The 16,574-nt window shown below is 40.3% G+C and overlaps 1 protein-coding gene across 18 annotated transcripts in view; it reads right to left on the bottom strand.

Moving 5' to 3' along the window:
• SCEL (sciellin) overlaps positions 1 to 16,574 on the bottom strand; it is a 127,532-nt gene that overhangs the window by 20,731 nt on the left and 90,227 nt on the right. For all 18 annotated transcript variants that reach the window (XM_021065753.2, XM_021065758.2, XM_021065756.2 and 15 more), the window contains 4 exons: positions 11,330 to 11,389; positions 11,120 to 11,179; positions 10,908 to 10,964; positions 834 to 896 (listed from right to left, as the gene is read on the bottom strand). In XM_021065753.2, the coding sequence (XP_020921412.2) occupies positions 834 to 896; positions 10,908 to 10,964; positions 11,120 to 11,179; positions 11,330 to 11,389 (240 nt within the window). The remainder of the gene's footprint in view (positions 1 to 833; positions 897 to 10,907; positions 10,965 to 11,119; positions 11,180 to 11,329; positions 11,390 to 16,574) is intronic.

Raw genomic sequence — 16,574 nt, 5'->3', positions numbered from 1 at the left:
GGCAGGTGACGATTTGGGAAAGAAAGAAACTAATTACCTCTTACATGCAAGAGCAGTTAGTAGGTATGAAAAACAAACAAAGGAAAGAGTGAGCCAACCTTTTCCCTACTTTTCTACTCTCTGCACACAATTTCAACTTTATCATTTCTTTACATAAATATTTTTTTAAACAGAACAGGCAGCTGAACCTAAAGAAGGTTAAAAATAGAAACTTTTTTTTTTTTTTTTAAGGGTACTCCCATGTGTGGGGAGGAGAACTGCTAAACATGGAAGACTTTTAAAATTCTTTCCTAATTTAAACAATCTGTAACCACAATGAAGTACAGCTTCTATCCCCTTCCCTGCAAAAGAAACTAAGTACAACAGTTTTAAAGACAGTAAAATCTGGGGTGTAAAGAAATTCCAAAATTAGGTCCTGTTTTGTGGCTGTGGTGAATTTGCGCATTCTTTTAGCACAAGGTATCCAAGGAAGAGATTCCCAGAGTGCTTTCTGCACCACTGAAAACCTACCAAGCAACAGTAGGTAAAAATAAATCTTCACAGCCCAAGTGTAGAGAGCTGAATTTCCATGATGCCTTTTACACTAAGCCATGGAACAGCAGGCCCTTAGTCAGAAATTCCAACAGAATTTTGATTTCTGTCAACTTTTTTTTCCCCAAATCAGCTGTAAGCATCCTGCACATCGATTTTTGTATTCACACAGTATTTATGTTTAAATTTATTTATTTATATTTACATACAGTTCCACTTCTCAGAAAATCTTCCAAGGTTATATGATTTATGCAGGCTCATATGGAATACATAACCAAAAGGTAAATTATAATAAGCCTTACCTTCCATTCTTATTCTTAAGCACACTGGAATTTACTTCAATTAAATTTTCCTGGTCCTGGTCTCTGTAGGGGGAAAGAAAACACACACACACAATTTAGTTACATATAATTTTAGGGAATAAACATAAGAATAAAATTTTTAAAAACCAGTACCTAATTTTAAACATTGTCATGTGGTTTTAAAGAATATGGGACATTGAAAATCTGATATTGAACAATGTGATTTATATAACTCAAGTATGACCATGATTACATTATGAAAGAGAAATAAAAACTAATTTTTGGAAGGCTTGCGAAATCTGGTCTGGGAAGAACCAACTGGTATTCGCATTCAGCTAACATGGAATGAGTACTAACTTTGTATCACAAAGTATTATCTTGTGTGTTTCCACATGGATTGTCTCATTCAGAGCTCACAGAATCTTGTAGGACAGCATATGGGGCTCTGAAAGGCTAAGAATATTTTCCAAGGTCAATTAACTAATTTGTAAAAGAGTCAAGATTTGAGGCTGAGCCACCTGTCCATCTGAAGTCAATGCTTAAATATTTAATTAGAGACTTCATTCCAGCTTTTTGCACGATGCAAATATGAGACGTCAACCCCAAATTTGAATAAGCAATGCTAAAGTGGAGGATAAATGGGACAATTTAGATTCTTAAATCTTGGGCTATGATAGTGATTTGCACACCTTCATGAGACACAATGCCCTCAGCTATGTTATGTATATAGTAGTTATTTATATATTTGCTATAACACTGGTAGTTCTTAATTTTTTCTGGTGAGTTTGGAACAGCCTTTGTCACCAACTCTTTCAGCTGGGAGGTTTGTTTGGAAATCAGAGCGAGGCCATTGCTTTCTCTGCTTCCTTCAGCAAGTTAGTCAACCTTTCCAAGCTTCCTTTTTTAAACTAGGATAATAATATCTAATTCCCTAAGGTTGCAGAGAATAAATGAGTTAATGTAAATAAAATTGCAATACAATGACAACAGTTGCGACTGAACTGAATGGGAATAAGGATAGTTAATAGAAGTGTGGTGACACAGTGCAAGGCACTATTGATGCCAAAATTTTGAGGGACTATATTTTCATTTTTATTTCTGCCCTATTTACATCTTTAGTATTAACTCTGGTTTTCATAAATCTCCCTTCTTTGATCCTGAATAGAAGACTTCAAGTAAGGTTCTTTTCCATGGAATTGGTGCATGGAGTCTGGCTCACAAAATTAATACTGATAAGGATGAAAAATAATATAAAAGTCTTCACATTTATGTGGGATGAGATTCAATACTCTTTATATACCTTCTGAACCATCAATAATTGAAAAATATGCTAATTAGGCATCAAACCATAGTTACGCTTAAATCTCACATTTAAAACACTAGCTGCACATCTTTGAAAATGTAAAAATTAGTTGAATCATTTTTTTAATGTGAGTGATAGTAGGAAATATGCCAGTTATATATGTAAAAAGTACAGGATTTCAGAAGTAGCTTGGAAGTATCAAAATCATTTGATAATGCAGTCTGAATGATATAAAACTCACACCTGACTTTCTCAACATAACCTCTAGGACTGTGTGAGACCTCCCAGATGGCACCCTTCAGATTTAGAAACAGACACAGCAGGCTTTGCCATTTGCCAAACACCCGATGGTCCTTCCTTAATTACAAGAGTCACTTTCTTGACCTCAGGAGTCACCACACCATCCTAAGAGCCTAAGCATTAAATGATCCTCCCCTTAACATTTAAAAAAAAAATGCTTCACCACATACTCATGGATAATGGAATAAAATTAAATGGGTTATCATGGTCTGCCATAATCCAGTTCCCCCAGTTGCCAAACTGGGTTGGGTTGCAGTGGCAAGTGGTGAGATCACCGGGAAATGTGAGTCTTGGGGAATGAGAATTCTGTCCCAGGAAGTGGTTCTCCCTCCAAAGTTAACCTTGGATGAACTGAGTGACATTTTTAAAGGAAGCTTGTGTTTTTCATTATGACTTGAGAGTAAAATCACATTACCATGGCCTAACACAGCTTTGCATGCAGAAGCTGCTCTAAAAATACTTGTGGCATTAAATAAATTTAAATTCTCTCTTTCTCTTTCTCTGGTGGAAATCTATGGCCACCTTACCCAGCTTTGGGAAAAGACAAAGGGACTCCAAGGGAAAGATACTAGACCTTGATATATTTTAATTTTCTTTTATTATTATTATCATTTGTCTTTTGTCTTTTTTAGGGCCGCACCTACAGCATATGGAGGTCCCCAGGCTAGGGATCTAATTGGAGCTGTTGCCGCCAGCCTTTGCCAGAGCCACAGCCACAGCAATGCCAGATCTGAGCCTCATCTGCGACCTACACCACAGCTCACAGCAACTCTGGATCCTCAACCAACCGAGCGAGGCCAGATTGCAATCTCATGGCTTCCAGTTGGACTCATCTCTGCTGCACCACAACGGGAACTCCTATTTTTATTATTTTTTTTTAATGGCTGCTTCCATGGCATAAGGAAGTTCCTAGGCTAGGGAATGAATCTGAAGCCTGCATGCTGCCTTTAAGGCAGCCAGCTCTGCCCACATCTAGGCACAGAGTGTGCACACACCATGACCACACAGAAAAAGCTCAGAAGAGACAGCGATGGACATTTCATCTCCATTTGCCTCAATCACCCAGACCCTGCCTTGCTTCCCTCCTGAACTGCAAGTATTTCTTTCCTTTTTCACACAGCTCCCAATCCTGGCTTTGTTCCCTTATTCTTAGACATCTTCTTATGGGTCAAATTTGCCCTCCCACAAAATGTATACATTGAAGTCCTAAGGCGAATGTGTCAGAACATGCCTTTATTTGGAGATAGGGTCTTTACAGAGGTAATCAAGTTCAAATGAGGTCATTGGAGTGGACCTTAAGCCAATGTGATTGGTATCTTTATAAGAAGAAATTTAGGCTCAGATACACACAGAAGCCAGTGGAAGCCAGTGTGAAGACACAGGGCAGACAGCCCTCTACAAGTCAAGGAGAGAGGAATGGAATAGAACCTTCTCTCTGGACTTTCAGAAGGAACCAACCCTATTGACATTTTGACCTTGGATTTTGAGAAAGCAGTGAGATAACAAATTTCTATTTTAAGCCACGCAGGCTTTAGTACTTGTTATGGTAGCCCTAGCAAAATAATATACATTTGCTTCAGCCCTCCCCAAATGATTATATTTAGTTTCTCAGCCTGATGCTGGATGTCCTCACCTGTTCTGGCAATTTCAACTCCTGGCAGCTACAGCTACTGCATCTTTGATCTGGATCCCAGGACCCAAATCTTTTGGACCCTAGCAGTTGTGAGGGAGAGAGGAAATGTGACCTAGGCCAGGAGAAACCAGAATCTTACAAATCCGACCACTGTAGGTAGACAGCTTAAAATTGGAACTTGTGCTGTGCCTTCAAAGAAGCAGTCTCCCAAAGGATATAACTGTGAATCATCCAATAAGCCATGCTATTAGGGATTTCATAGAATTTTTGCTGTTTTTGTTAAATAGTGTCACATAACAAGTTTGGTAGAGTGGATTCTAAAAGTTTCTTCTGACTACTCTGTACTAATATTTAAAACTAATATAAAAGTTCCAATTATGAAAAGTACAAAATGTGGATTTGCTCTGGTTCTCCCCCGACCCCCGCCCCACCCTGATTGATGTCATCAGCTAGATTTTGAGATCCAATAAAAGATCAGATTGTCCATAAACTTCCAAAGTGGAAGCATGTAAAAATACATTTTCATTCTTTAATTAAGACCACAGCTATTGCATCTTGTCTTTTACACTGTGGTAGAAGATGAATAGCTGTGAGTCAAAGTGTGAAAAATAGATTTTTATAGAAGCCCAGCCAAATGCTGCAGGGTCAAACAAAAGCATGATTCCCAACCTTTTCTGCGGCAGTTCAGTGGAAGGACAACCTTACAACTTTGTGATTTTATGAGCAGCTGGAATTAACTTCAAGAAAAACCACCAATGCTCCGTGGATACGGCAAGAAATGCGAAAAAGAAAATCTGTGAACCATCACAACTAAAAATGTCTTTCTTTAGGTAGACTTCAAAATGTTTAGGAGGAAATAGGAGTTATCTGTTAGGAAGAGCCACAGCACATGTTTCAAATATAAGCATTTATCTATGTTGTAATCCTGTACTTGATTCCCTACTGTCCCAATAAGGAATATAATACTCCTTTACACAGCAGATAAAGGAAAAAAATAGAGATTCTGGCAGCTAAGGTATTATGATGTCTCTTCTTATACAGTTTTCCTAGGAGAGAAAAGTTAGCTCAATTCCAACTGCTCTTCCTCTCTTATGAGGGTGTAGGAGGTATTTATTAAAGGCTACAATATGTTTCCCTCTCTACAGCTTATTTAAACTGTTTTTGCAGAGTATCTAGCACATTTGCAAAATTAAAAGCCTCCATATAAAAAATTTACTATGGTACTTCTTTTATGCCAAGAACTAAATCTTAGGCTTTAAGCTTTATTTCAAAAGGCATATTTCTTTTTCTAAAAGGAGTATATAATGGAGTGAGATAACTGCTGTCATTCCCCAACTCTATTGACATCACCAATGGGCCCCCATTTTACCTATTTTTATAATTTGTTTCAATGAGGGAGTCTTAAAGATTTTATATTAAAGAAATTACTGAGATGAGGCCAGAGAAAAAATAAATAATTTAGGTCTCTTAAGTCAAAGGTATGACCAAGAATTTCAGCAGCTATAACTTACCAGGGTTCATTGAGATTATGTTTCAAAATAGAGTCATGGGGGAGTTGCCGTTGTGGCTCAGTGGATTAAGAACCCGGCTAGTATCCATGAGGAGGCGGGTTTGATCCCTGGCCTCCCTCAGTGGGTTAAGGATCTAGTGTTGCTGCAAGCTGTGGTGGAGGTAGCAGACTTGGCTCAGATCTGGGGTTGCCGTGGTTGTGGTATAGGCCTGCAGCTATAGCTCTGATTTGACCCCTAGCCTGGGAACTGCCATATGTGGCAGATGTCACCTTAAAAAAAAAAAAAAAAAAGAGTTATTGGCTCAAGAAAGGACACCGGTCATGAGATATCAGATCTTTCCAATTGGTTTCACTCATGGGGGCTCAGAAGGATAGAGCTAGAAGGCAACAGGCTTTATCTAGGCAGATGATTAGTTTTGAAACTTATCTTAGAACTCAGAGGATATTTATCAAGCAGCCTAATATGTGCCATGCATTGTGCAATGCACTGTTGATAAAGAATTGAACAAGACAGACCCAATCCTTGCCCTTAAAAATCCTATAGTTGAAGAGAGATGATTAAATAACAATTCTAAGAGACAAATATTCTGGGACAGAAGAACAGAGAGCTTGAGGACACTTGGAAGGACCTGATGTGGATATGGATGTGGCGGGTCAGGTTGGGCTTCCCAGACCATGAGTCGAAGACACCGAGGCTGATACCTAAGGGATAAGTAGCTGTTATCCATGCAACAGCCGTGGTGGAGCAGCAGAGGAGCGAAGTGTGTGCAGATCAGAGGGTATATGGGTGGGCTTTGCTTGTGGTTGGAGCATGATAGGGAAAGGGGGTTGGAAGGCCTGTGGAGGCAAGATCAGGGGCTCCGGGAAGCAGGTGAAGAGTACAGCTGTTGTCCCGTGGCAACAGGAAGCCACTGAAGAATTTCATCAGAAGGATGTGATCAGATTTGTGTTTTAAGATCACTCTATGGTGTGGCAGGTGGATTGAAGGGCAGAAGGTACCACTGTCAGCAGAAGGACCCATGAGGAGCCTTAACAGTAATCCGGGCTGCTTGAGTAGCAGTGGAGATGATGAAGTGACTCAGGTCCTGAGATAATGAGGAGAAGCATCACAGTGACCTACTGATTCTGCGGAACGAAGCAGGAGAAAGAGTCAAGGGTATCCATCCCCTACCCCCAGCTTTCTGTCATGAGCAGAAATCTGAGGAATACGCAATAGGAGGCTAGGAAGGAGCTCTCCTCTTTTTGGACTCCTAACAAGGCACGTCTCAGCAAATAGGAAGCCCTTGCAAAGATGGAAATATAACATGACAAATAGTTCAGAGTATTTTTTCTACTTCAGATGAAAGATGCCTTTTTTCACTGTAAAGACCTGTATCACCAAATGTTTTTTAATTTTCATATGGGAGCAGTGTATAGGCCACAGATAATGAAATAATCTCTCTTGAATGTTGGTTTATGAAAATATGAAACTGTCATTGCTAAAAGTCACACAGTTTCTTCCTGAATAAATAAAAATTCTGTGCACATCTGCATTTGTTCAGGTTATTGTGTTCCTAGAAAGAGCTCAGGGACACCTGCTTATACTCTGATGGATGACTGAAGGTTATTCCACCCCCTAACTGTGAAATAAATACACAGCTGCTGGAAATGTCAGCAAAGTCACAGGAAAAGGACTCTGATTCACTGCTGTTATACTATTAAATAATCAGTGCTCCTGTCACATTGAATTGGATGTAGAAGTGCCTGTGGCTCTTGTTTCTACTGGGAGGCATGTTAAAATATCTCCTCTCTTTACCCATTAAAATCAAGTGGGCTGGGAGTTCCCGTTGAGGCTCAGTGGGAACAAATCTGACTAGCATCCATGAGGATGCAGATCTGATCCCTGGCCTCACGCAGTGAGTTAAGGATCCAGGGTTGCCATGAGCTGTGGTGTAGGTCATAAATGAGGCTCAGATCTGTTTTCAAATAGGCAGCGTAGTCTTTCCTGTGTGTTCTGCAATAAATCTTGAAAATCCTGATTGATTATCATCCAATCTGGTATAACTGCTAAAGAATACTCAGACCTCACTTAGGTTTTATTAGTGGATCAAGCTGCCATCTAATATAGAGTACAAACTAGTGGTTACCAGTGGGGAGAGGGAAGGGCAAGATGGGGCAGGGAATCGAGACATATAAACTATTAGGTGTAAAATCAGATACAAGGATATATTATACAACATGGGGAATATAGCAAATATTTTATAATAACTATCAATGGAATAGAACCTTTAAAAATTGTGAATCACTATATTATATACCTGTAACTTATATAATATAAATCAACCATACTTCAATAAAAATTTAAAAAAAAATCCTTAAGGAGTTCCTGTCATGGCTCAGTGGTTAACAAACCTGGCTAGTATTCATGAGGATGTGGGTTCGATTTCTGGCCTAGTTCAGTGGGTTAAGGATCCGGCATTGCCATGAGCTGTGGTGTAGGTTGCAGATGTGGCTCGGATCCCGCATTGCTGTGGCTGGGGTGGCTACAGCTCTGATTCAACCCCTAGCCTGGGAATCTCCATATGCTGTGGGCACAGCCCTAAAAAGACAAAAAAAAAAAAAAATCCTTAAAAAAGAAGCTGCCATCTGAAAACAATATGATGGTCAATATTTTTAAATTTCTTTTTTATAATAATCCCATTTTTAGAAGGAAAATGTGCTCTTTTTATAGGACTTTGTTTAGAAGTTGCTGCAATGCAAACAACTTTTTTTTATAAAATTAGCCTCCCCTCAGAAATGAAAGGCAAAACTCTTCTGAGAAAATTACCATTATCTATCAATATAGTGCAGTTGCCAGAAGGAGAAGGGCAAGGTGGAGAAAGTCAGAAGAAGGGGGAAATGAGGGGGGTGGAAGGAAGGAAGGGGAAGGCAAGAAAGAGTGGGGGGTGGGTGGGGGGCCACATCTGAGGGTAGCAGCCACTAAGGAAGGAGCTGGTTACAGCAGCCACGGTTAGATTCCCAAAGGTGGTTGTTACACTTCGCCACTTTCAAGATGGGTTGGGAGCCACCTAAAACTGTTCCTAAGAAAAAGAACAATCAGGAGTTCCCATTGTGGCTCAGTGGTAAACAAACCCGACTAGTATCCATGAGGTGGCAGGTTTGATCCCTGTCCTTGCTCAGTGAGTTAAGGATCTGATGTTGCCATGAGCTGTGGTGTAGGTTGCAGATGCAGCTCGGATCCCATGTTGCTGTGCCTGTGGCGTAGACCGTCAGCTGTAGCTCCAATTCCACCCCTAGTCTGGGAACCTCCATATGCCATGGGTGTGGCCCTAAAAAGCCAACCGATACTACTATGATAAAATGGTTCTATGATAGTATGAAGAAATGCTTCTACTTAACAAAGATATTTCCAAATGCTTACCAGTGGCAGAGTCAGCCCCCAAAGCCCACTGCTACCTCGGTTACTAGAAGATCTCTATGAGACAAAGACGTTCTCTCCTCCCTGTCATTTCAACAATAATGTTCTAGAAGAAGTATGTCTAATCATAGTCCTTTAACTGCAGGGTGGGAGGGGGATTGGAAAGGCAGGGCCTCTAGGGAGCATGAAGGACGGACAGAAGGGGAGAGTCTGAGCTGTTTTGCTGCAGATCTTTTCTTCTTCTAAGAGTGACATCAGAAAGACCTGAATTTAGGTTGTTCCCTTCATGGCTCAGCAGTTAACAAACCCGATCTGCATCCAGGAGGATGCAGATTCAATCTCTGGCCTTGCTCAGTGGATTAAGGATCTGGTGTTGCCGTGAGCTGTGGTGTAGGTTGCAGACGTGGCTTGGATCCCGCATTGCTGTGGTGTAGGCCAGTAGCTGTAGCTCTGACTTGACCCCTTAGCCTGGGAATTTCCGTATGCTGCAGGTACAGCCCTAAAAAGAAAAGAAAAAGAAAAAGAATTGACTTTAGATCCAGGATGTGTTTTCTTTCTTAAGAAGTTTATTTCAGATCTTGGAGCTATAGTTTCCTCTTCTCTAAGGTAGAATGCATGAAAATATTTCTCCTGGGGTTGGTTGTTGTGAGAATTAAATGGATACAAATTGCCAGGCACACCAGAGGTGCTCAGTAAATGCATCCCTAATCAGCAATTGCTCTTCAGTTGCATTGGTAACTTCCCACCTCAGACATCCCAACATCTTGGGATTAAAAAAAAAAAAAAAAAAAAAACCACACACACACAAACAGAAAAAGCAAAATAAAACACTTAATGTGGAAAACAAACTAAAAGATGTGAGAGCTAGGCCAATCAGTATATCACACTGTCCTCTTTCTCCAAGTGGCTTCAAAGCAGTTTTCACTTTGTAAATTTGCTTTCATCATCCCAGAGTTCTGAGATTATGATTCCCAGCTATATATTTATATGACAAAATTCTGGGTCAGCAGAACCATTTGGACTTCTAATACAATGTACTCTGCTGCATTATCTGTTACCTATTAACAAATTCTTTCGGTGATAGATATGACATAAAGACAGTGAATTATATGATATTTGCAGAACTCAAAATGGAAATTCAAGGTTAAAATCTGCTGGAATATTTTATGAGCCCACACAAGCTGTGGAAATGTAATTTTGAAGACTTTAAATAGCCTTTCCACTACTCTATAGGCATCCATGTAAATCACTGGTTTGGTCCAGTTTCTCCAAAATATATTTTCCTCTTATTTAATTTCACTATTTTTTTTTTTTTTTGCATGTCAGTCCTGATACTCTGTTTCCTATAGGCAACAGATTCTAAGTTGTCTTCATGCAAATAAGAAGTGCAGAACTGAGTCCAAAAGAGTGCAATTGATTCCAGAAGAATGCAGCATGTTCTTGCTGACAGGAAACACATGGGTTATACATATGTGCTCATCTGAACACTAAAGATAAACAAAAGCCTTCTTTTTTTGCCATTTCATGGGCCGCTCCCGCGGCATATGGAGGTTCCCAGGCTAGGGGTCCAATCGAAGCTATAGCCACTGGCCTACGCCAGAGCCACAGCAACTCGGGATCTGAGCCAGGTCTGTGATCTACATCACAGCTCACGGCAACGCCGGATCCTTAACCCGCTGAGCAAGGCCAGGGATCGAACGTGCAACCTCATGGTTCCTAGTCGGAACCACAACGGGAGCTCCAACAAGAGCCTTCATAAAAAAAGGAGAAAAAAGAAAGAAAGAAAGAGGGAGGAAGGCAGGAAGAAAGAAAGAGGAAGGACGGAAAGAAGGAAAGAAAGAAAGAGAAAAAGGAAAGGAGGAAGAAAATAAAGAAAATTCTTAACCTAGACTCTTGAGAACATGTCAAAATAGTCAAGCAAAGTCATTTACCGCTTAGTGTTTCTGAGCGCTGAAGGTTTCACTTTAATAAGATTGTCCAAAGCTTGGCTGTTCAAAAGAGGAAAAAAAAGAAAAAAAAAAAAAACCCTCAGATTAGTGATAAGATTTTTCCTTGTGCTAGGTCAATAAGCAGCATTATAAATCCCCTCCCCTCAAGGGGCAACAGACAGGAGAACATGAAATGACTGATGGTGTTTGATTACCTTTGATTGCTTCTGAGCACGGCAGGGCTCACTTTGATGAGGTTTTCGAGATCCTGGTCTCTTTAAATAGAAAAATAAAAAGACAGCAGGTTAATTATAAAGCTCTTTTGGTAAGATTATGAAGGTTATAAATCTGCTTGAAAAACAGTAAAACAGTAAAACAAAACATTCTTCCTACCCAAAGCACAGAAACTAACACACTTCTATTACCTGTGATTCTTGGTGAGAGTTTCAGGATTCACTTGGATGAGCTTATCAAGACCTTGATTTCTTTGAGTGGAAAAAAAAAATGAAAGCAGCTTGTGTTAGAGATACTATAGGTTTAAGTTGGTTGGAACGAGAAGAAAGGATTAGCTGTCTTATTTAGTATGAGACACAATGGTTTGGCATAGAACAGCTTTTTTTTTTTTTTTTTTTTTTTTTTTTGCCTTTTCTAGGGCCGCACCCTTGGCATATGGAGGTTCCCAGGCTAGGGGTCGAATTAGAGCTGTAGCAGCCACCGGCCTACACTAGAGCCACAGCAACTCGGGATCCGAGCTGCGTCTGCGACCTACACCACAGCTCACGGCAGTGCCAGATCCTTAACCCACTGAGCAAGGCCAGGGAGTGAACCCACAACCTCATGGTTCCTAGTCGGATTCTCTAACCACTGTGCCACGACAGGAACTCCAGAACAGCTTTGAAATAAGTTTTCTAACCAGTTCGGGGAGGAAGAATTATGCTGGATCAGAAGAAAAGTTATCTGACTCCACACACTTGACTGTCAGAGCACGTCTACAAGGACACAGACTCGGAGTTCACGGCAAACATCTGGTGATTAACCACTTTTAACTCTGGAATGTTTTAACAGTATAAAGACACAAATCGATTCTAAGGTCCTGCTATTTTAAAAATCGTACTCTGTAGTTCCTGTTGTGGCTCAGCAGGTTGACAATCCATGAGGATGTAGGTTCGATCCCTGGCCTTGATCAGTGGGTTAGAGATCTGGTGTTGCTGCAAGCTGTGGTGTAGGTCTAAGATATGGCTTGGATGTGGCATTGCTGTGGCTGTGGTGTAGGCCGGGAACTTCCGTATGCCTTGGGTACACCACTAAAAAGAAAAAATAAAATTAAAAACTAAAAAATAAATAAAAATCATATTTACCAACTAAAGATATCTTTTGAAAATAATAATAATCTCGGAGTTCCCATTGTGGTGCGGTAGAAACAAATCTGACGAGGAACCGTGAGGTTGCGGGTTTGATCCCTGGCCTTGCTCAGTGGGTTAAGGATCCAGCATTGCTGTGAGCTGTGGTGTAGGTCGCAGACAGGGCTCAGATCTGGTGTTGCTGTGGCTCTGGCGTAGGCCAGCAGCAACAGCTCTGTTTGGACCCCTAGCCTGGGAACCTCCATATGCTGCGGGTGCAGCCCTAAAAGGAACAAAAGACAAAAAAAAAAAAGTAATAATAACAATCTCAAAAACTAGGGTTACACATAACATAAGGCTTGGCAAAGAGAGTTGCAGCAATCCATCAAAATTGTGATTTTCCTTTTCGCTAGGGTGACTTAAAAAGCTGAAATCATAATCAAATTAGGGACATACTCTGAAAACCATCCACTTCCTAGACGAAGCCTTATCTCTTCCTCGATCAGAGATCACTGTTCCCTCCCCATGGTTGCTATCATGCATTGCCTCAGTATAACACTTTGATTTTGTTGTTGTTGTTTTTTAGGGCCCCACCTGTGGCATGTAGAAGTTCCCAGGCTAGGGGTCCAATCGGAGCTGCAGCTGCAACTTAGGCCACATCCGTGACCTACACCATAGCTCACCCCAATGCTGGATCCTTAACCAACTGAGTAAGGCCAGGGATGGAACCCACATCCTCATGGATACTAGTCAGGTTCATTACTGCTGAGCAATGATGGGAACGCTTACATGGTTTACTCTTTGAAAAGACTGATGCAAGGTTGAGAAATGAAGGGAAGTCCTTAGAGGCTAATCATCAAAAAGTCAGAGAAAAGGTCTGCATTTCCCCCCCAGCCCCTCAGCCTTTCCCTGAATGTGCTTCCTAGCTCATGACTTTTCTAAGTTTGGTCTCTTCATCCTTGTTCTACCGTCTCCATGGTAGACAGAAAACCCCTAAATGAATTTTCAATATTTTGAATTATCTTCAATAATAGTTTTCTCAGTTAAAGATAATTAACTGGGGGAGTTCTCATTATGGCGCAGTGGAAACAGATCGGACTAGTATCCGTGAGGATGCGGGTTCGATCCCTGGCCTCACTCAGTGGGTTGGGGATCTGGCGTTGCTGTGAACTGTGGTGTAGATCAAAGACATGGCTTGGATCCTGAGGTGCTGTGGCTCTGGCGTAGGCTGGCAGCTCCAATTCAACCCCTAGCCTGGGAATTTCCATATGCCACAGGTGTGGCCCTAAAAAAGCAAAACAAACAAACAAACAAAACAAAGATAATCAACTGGTATATATTAAAGGAATGCTAAATGTGGGAGAACTATCTAAAATAACTTTCTTGTATAATTTGATTACAAATTTGTTATAATGTTAAACTGTGCCTGAAAGCCAATCTTAAAAATGAGGTTAATTTCTTATATTAAAAGAAAAAAGTACAAAGAATAAAACTCGGAAGAGGAAATAGTGTGTTCAAAGGCCACAAACTTTCAACACATAAAATCAATCACAATATATTTTTAGTGTAACTACCTATAACATTCACCTACAAGAATAATGAAGAGTAAGCTGCGTAAAAAATGTAAACACAGGAGTTCCCATCGTGGCTCAGCCGTTAACAAACCTGACTAGCATCCTTGAGGACAGGGGTTCAATCCCTGGCCTTGATCAGTGGGTTAAGGATCTGGCGTTGCCGTGAGCTGTGGTGTAGGTCGCAGACGTGGCTCAGATCCCCTGTTGCTGTGGCTGTGGCATAGGCTGGCAGCTACAGCTCCGATTGAAGCCCTAGACTGGGAACCTCCATATGCCATGGGTGCAGCCCTAAAGAGACCAAAAAAAAAGTAAATGCAAACATTAAAACTTCTGCTTTCACTGTTCTGCTCAACACAGAAAACTTGGTTCATCTGACACCTTCAAAGTGTGATATTCAAACGTCCATATCATAGAGCTCATTAAAAAATACATTGTATATCAGAGTTCCCATCATGGCTCAGTGGTAAGGAACACGATTAGTATCCATGAGGACACAGGTTCAATCCCTGGCCTCGCTCAGTGAATTAAGGATCCAGCATTGCTCTGAGCTGTGGCGTAGGTCACAAACTCAGCTCGGATCCCGCATTGCTGTGGCTGTGGTATAGGCCGGCGGCTGTAGCTGTGACCTGGTAACTTCCATGTGCTGTGGGTTCAGCCCTAGAAAGACAAAAAAAACCCCAAAAAACAAAAAAAACAAAAAAAAACATTTTACAGCACAGCCTAGCACTTCTACTTTTTCAGTCAGACACACACACATGATAAAACATAAATATCATGAAATAATACCCTCACTACAGAACTCATATTTTCTACCCTATTTATTTCATTCTAGTTAATTGGGAAAAAAATGCCGACTGCCACTCACTGAATTAATTACAGGGCCATTGAATGGGGTGTGACTCACAATCTGAGAAATGCTGGCTTAGAAAATGTATGGTATAAACGTGTGCTATTTACTACTTGTCCTAAGACAATGATTTGTGTTAATAAAACCAGGATTTCAGTCCCGAGTGGCCTGGATTGATAGCATCATGCAGCTTACCTCAATGAAATGAAAACAGCACCCTTATAGACACTTTTTTTAGGTCCTGGATCTTACGAACTTGGAATCTTATATCTAAATTTTATCCAGGAAAAATGTGACCTTTTTTCTACTCAAGTTTCTGCTTTAAGGATTTCGGGGCGAATAGGAATATATAAATCTTATTGCTTTCATGAGTTGAAAAGTTATAAAATGTTTTGCAGTCATTGGCATATTTGTGTCATTGTCCCTTCAAAGACTGTGAAGTAATAGTTCAAGGGATCCTGTGACAGCAACAAAGAATACCCCCTGGCTGTCCCATGGCAGAGCAAAAGTCCTAGCTTTATAGTTTCCACTTTTTCCTGAGGTGCTCAATCTACTTCCATTCATTTTAAGATCAAAGTCTGCATGCTGGGGTTTAAAGACATTTAGAAGGTGGATAAGCAATGAGGTCCTGCCGTACAGCACAGGGAACCAAATCTAATCACTTGTGATGGAACATGATGGAAGATAATATGGGGAAAATGTACGTATATGCATGACTGGGTCACTTTGCTGTACAGCAGAAATTGTCACAACATTGTAAATCAACTATACTTTAATAAAGAAATTTCTTTAAAAAAGACTAGGAGGTGGGCTGGGAGTTGGGAGAACTCATAGAAGACTCCATGATGGTTGCCCTTGACCTCAGTGTTCTCATCTGTAAAATGATGCGACTGGATTGGATTATTTTTAAGCCTCTGCCCATCTCTGTCATCTTCTACTCTTAGGAATCTATGAAGATGAATTTTACTGCCTGCTGTGTTTATTCAGTTGGCGATTTCATCTCCCCTTTTCTTTGTAAATGCAGCGCGCTGACAATACGGTCTATATTCAGCAAGCAGTACATGAGCGTCCCAAAATGGAATATATTAAATTGACAACCTGTTATTGTCTTGGAGTCCCATCTCTCTGCCCCCAGTACATAATTAGCTTTAATCTATGGTAATTGCCTGCTGTTAATAAGATTGAGTATGTCTACTGAATTCTCTTTTTGGCATCCACGGCCTATAATTATATCTAATGTGCAACTAATGATACCTAGTTGTAAGCTTCAAACCCAGTAGGTGCTCAGTAATTATTCACGGCCTAGCAGAGCATAGAACTCCTATTCCTCTACCACTAGTTTTCTCTGTGACCCTGGTCAAATCGCTTAACCTCTCTGAGTCTTGATTTCCTCTTCTGTGCATTGAATCAGTTCGACTAGAACAGTGGTTTGCAAAATTGTTCACACTAACTGGCCTATGAGTTCCAGGAGGTGCCTTCCTTCCATCTCCAAAATTCTGCAATTTTTCGATTTACCAGCTAAATGCAAAAAAGTGAAATCATAAAACACTCTTAAATATATATATGCATATATAATAGTAGTATATCATGACATAAATAGGAGTATATAATGATATATAAATCTTCATATAACCAGAGTCAAAAAATGAATTTCATTTTTATCATTATAGATACTACTTAAAGAGTTATCAAATTTTAGGTCCATTTCTTTGCTGGGAGCAGCCAACCATCTAAGAAAAAATGAACCTGAGTACCAGAAAACTCTCCAAAAACAAGGTGGATGTATTTGCTAGCAATGACCTAATGATGTGTCCAGATCTTTTTTTTAAAAAAATAGTTAACTATCATTAATAAAATTTAACCAATTCCAGAGACAAAGGTATTAACATCAGTAGTACAAAACATAAAA

Source organism: Sus scrofa, chromosome 11, assembly GCF_054392235.1.
Source record: "Sus scrofa isolate SSC_HxYL_T2T_F1_AM1 chromosome 11, Sscrofa_HxYL_maternal_Yorkshire_Landrace_v2.0, whole genome shotgun sequence".
Classification (NCBI taxonomy): Eukaryota; Metazoa; Chordata; class Mammalia; order Artiodactyla; family Suidae; genus Sus; species Sus scrofa.
This window is presented reverse-complemented; position numbering and strand designations above follow the sequence as displayed.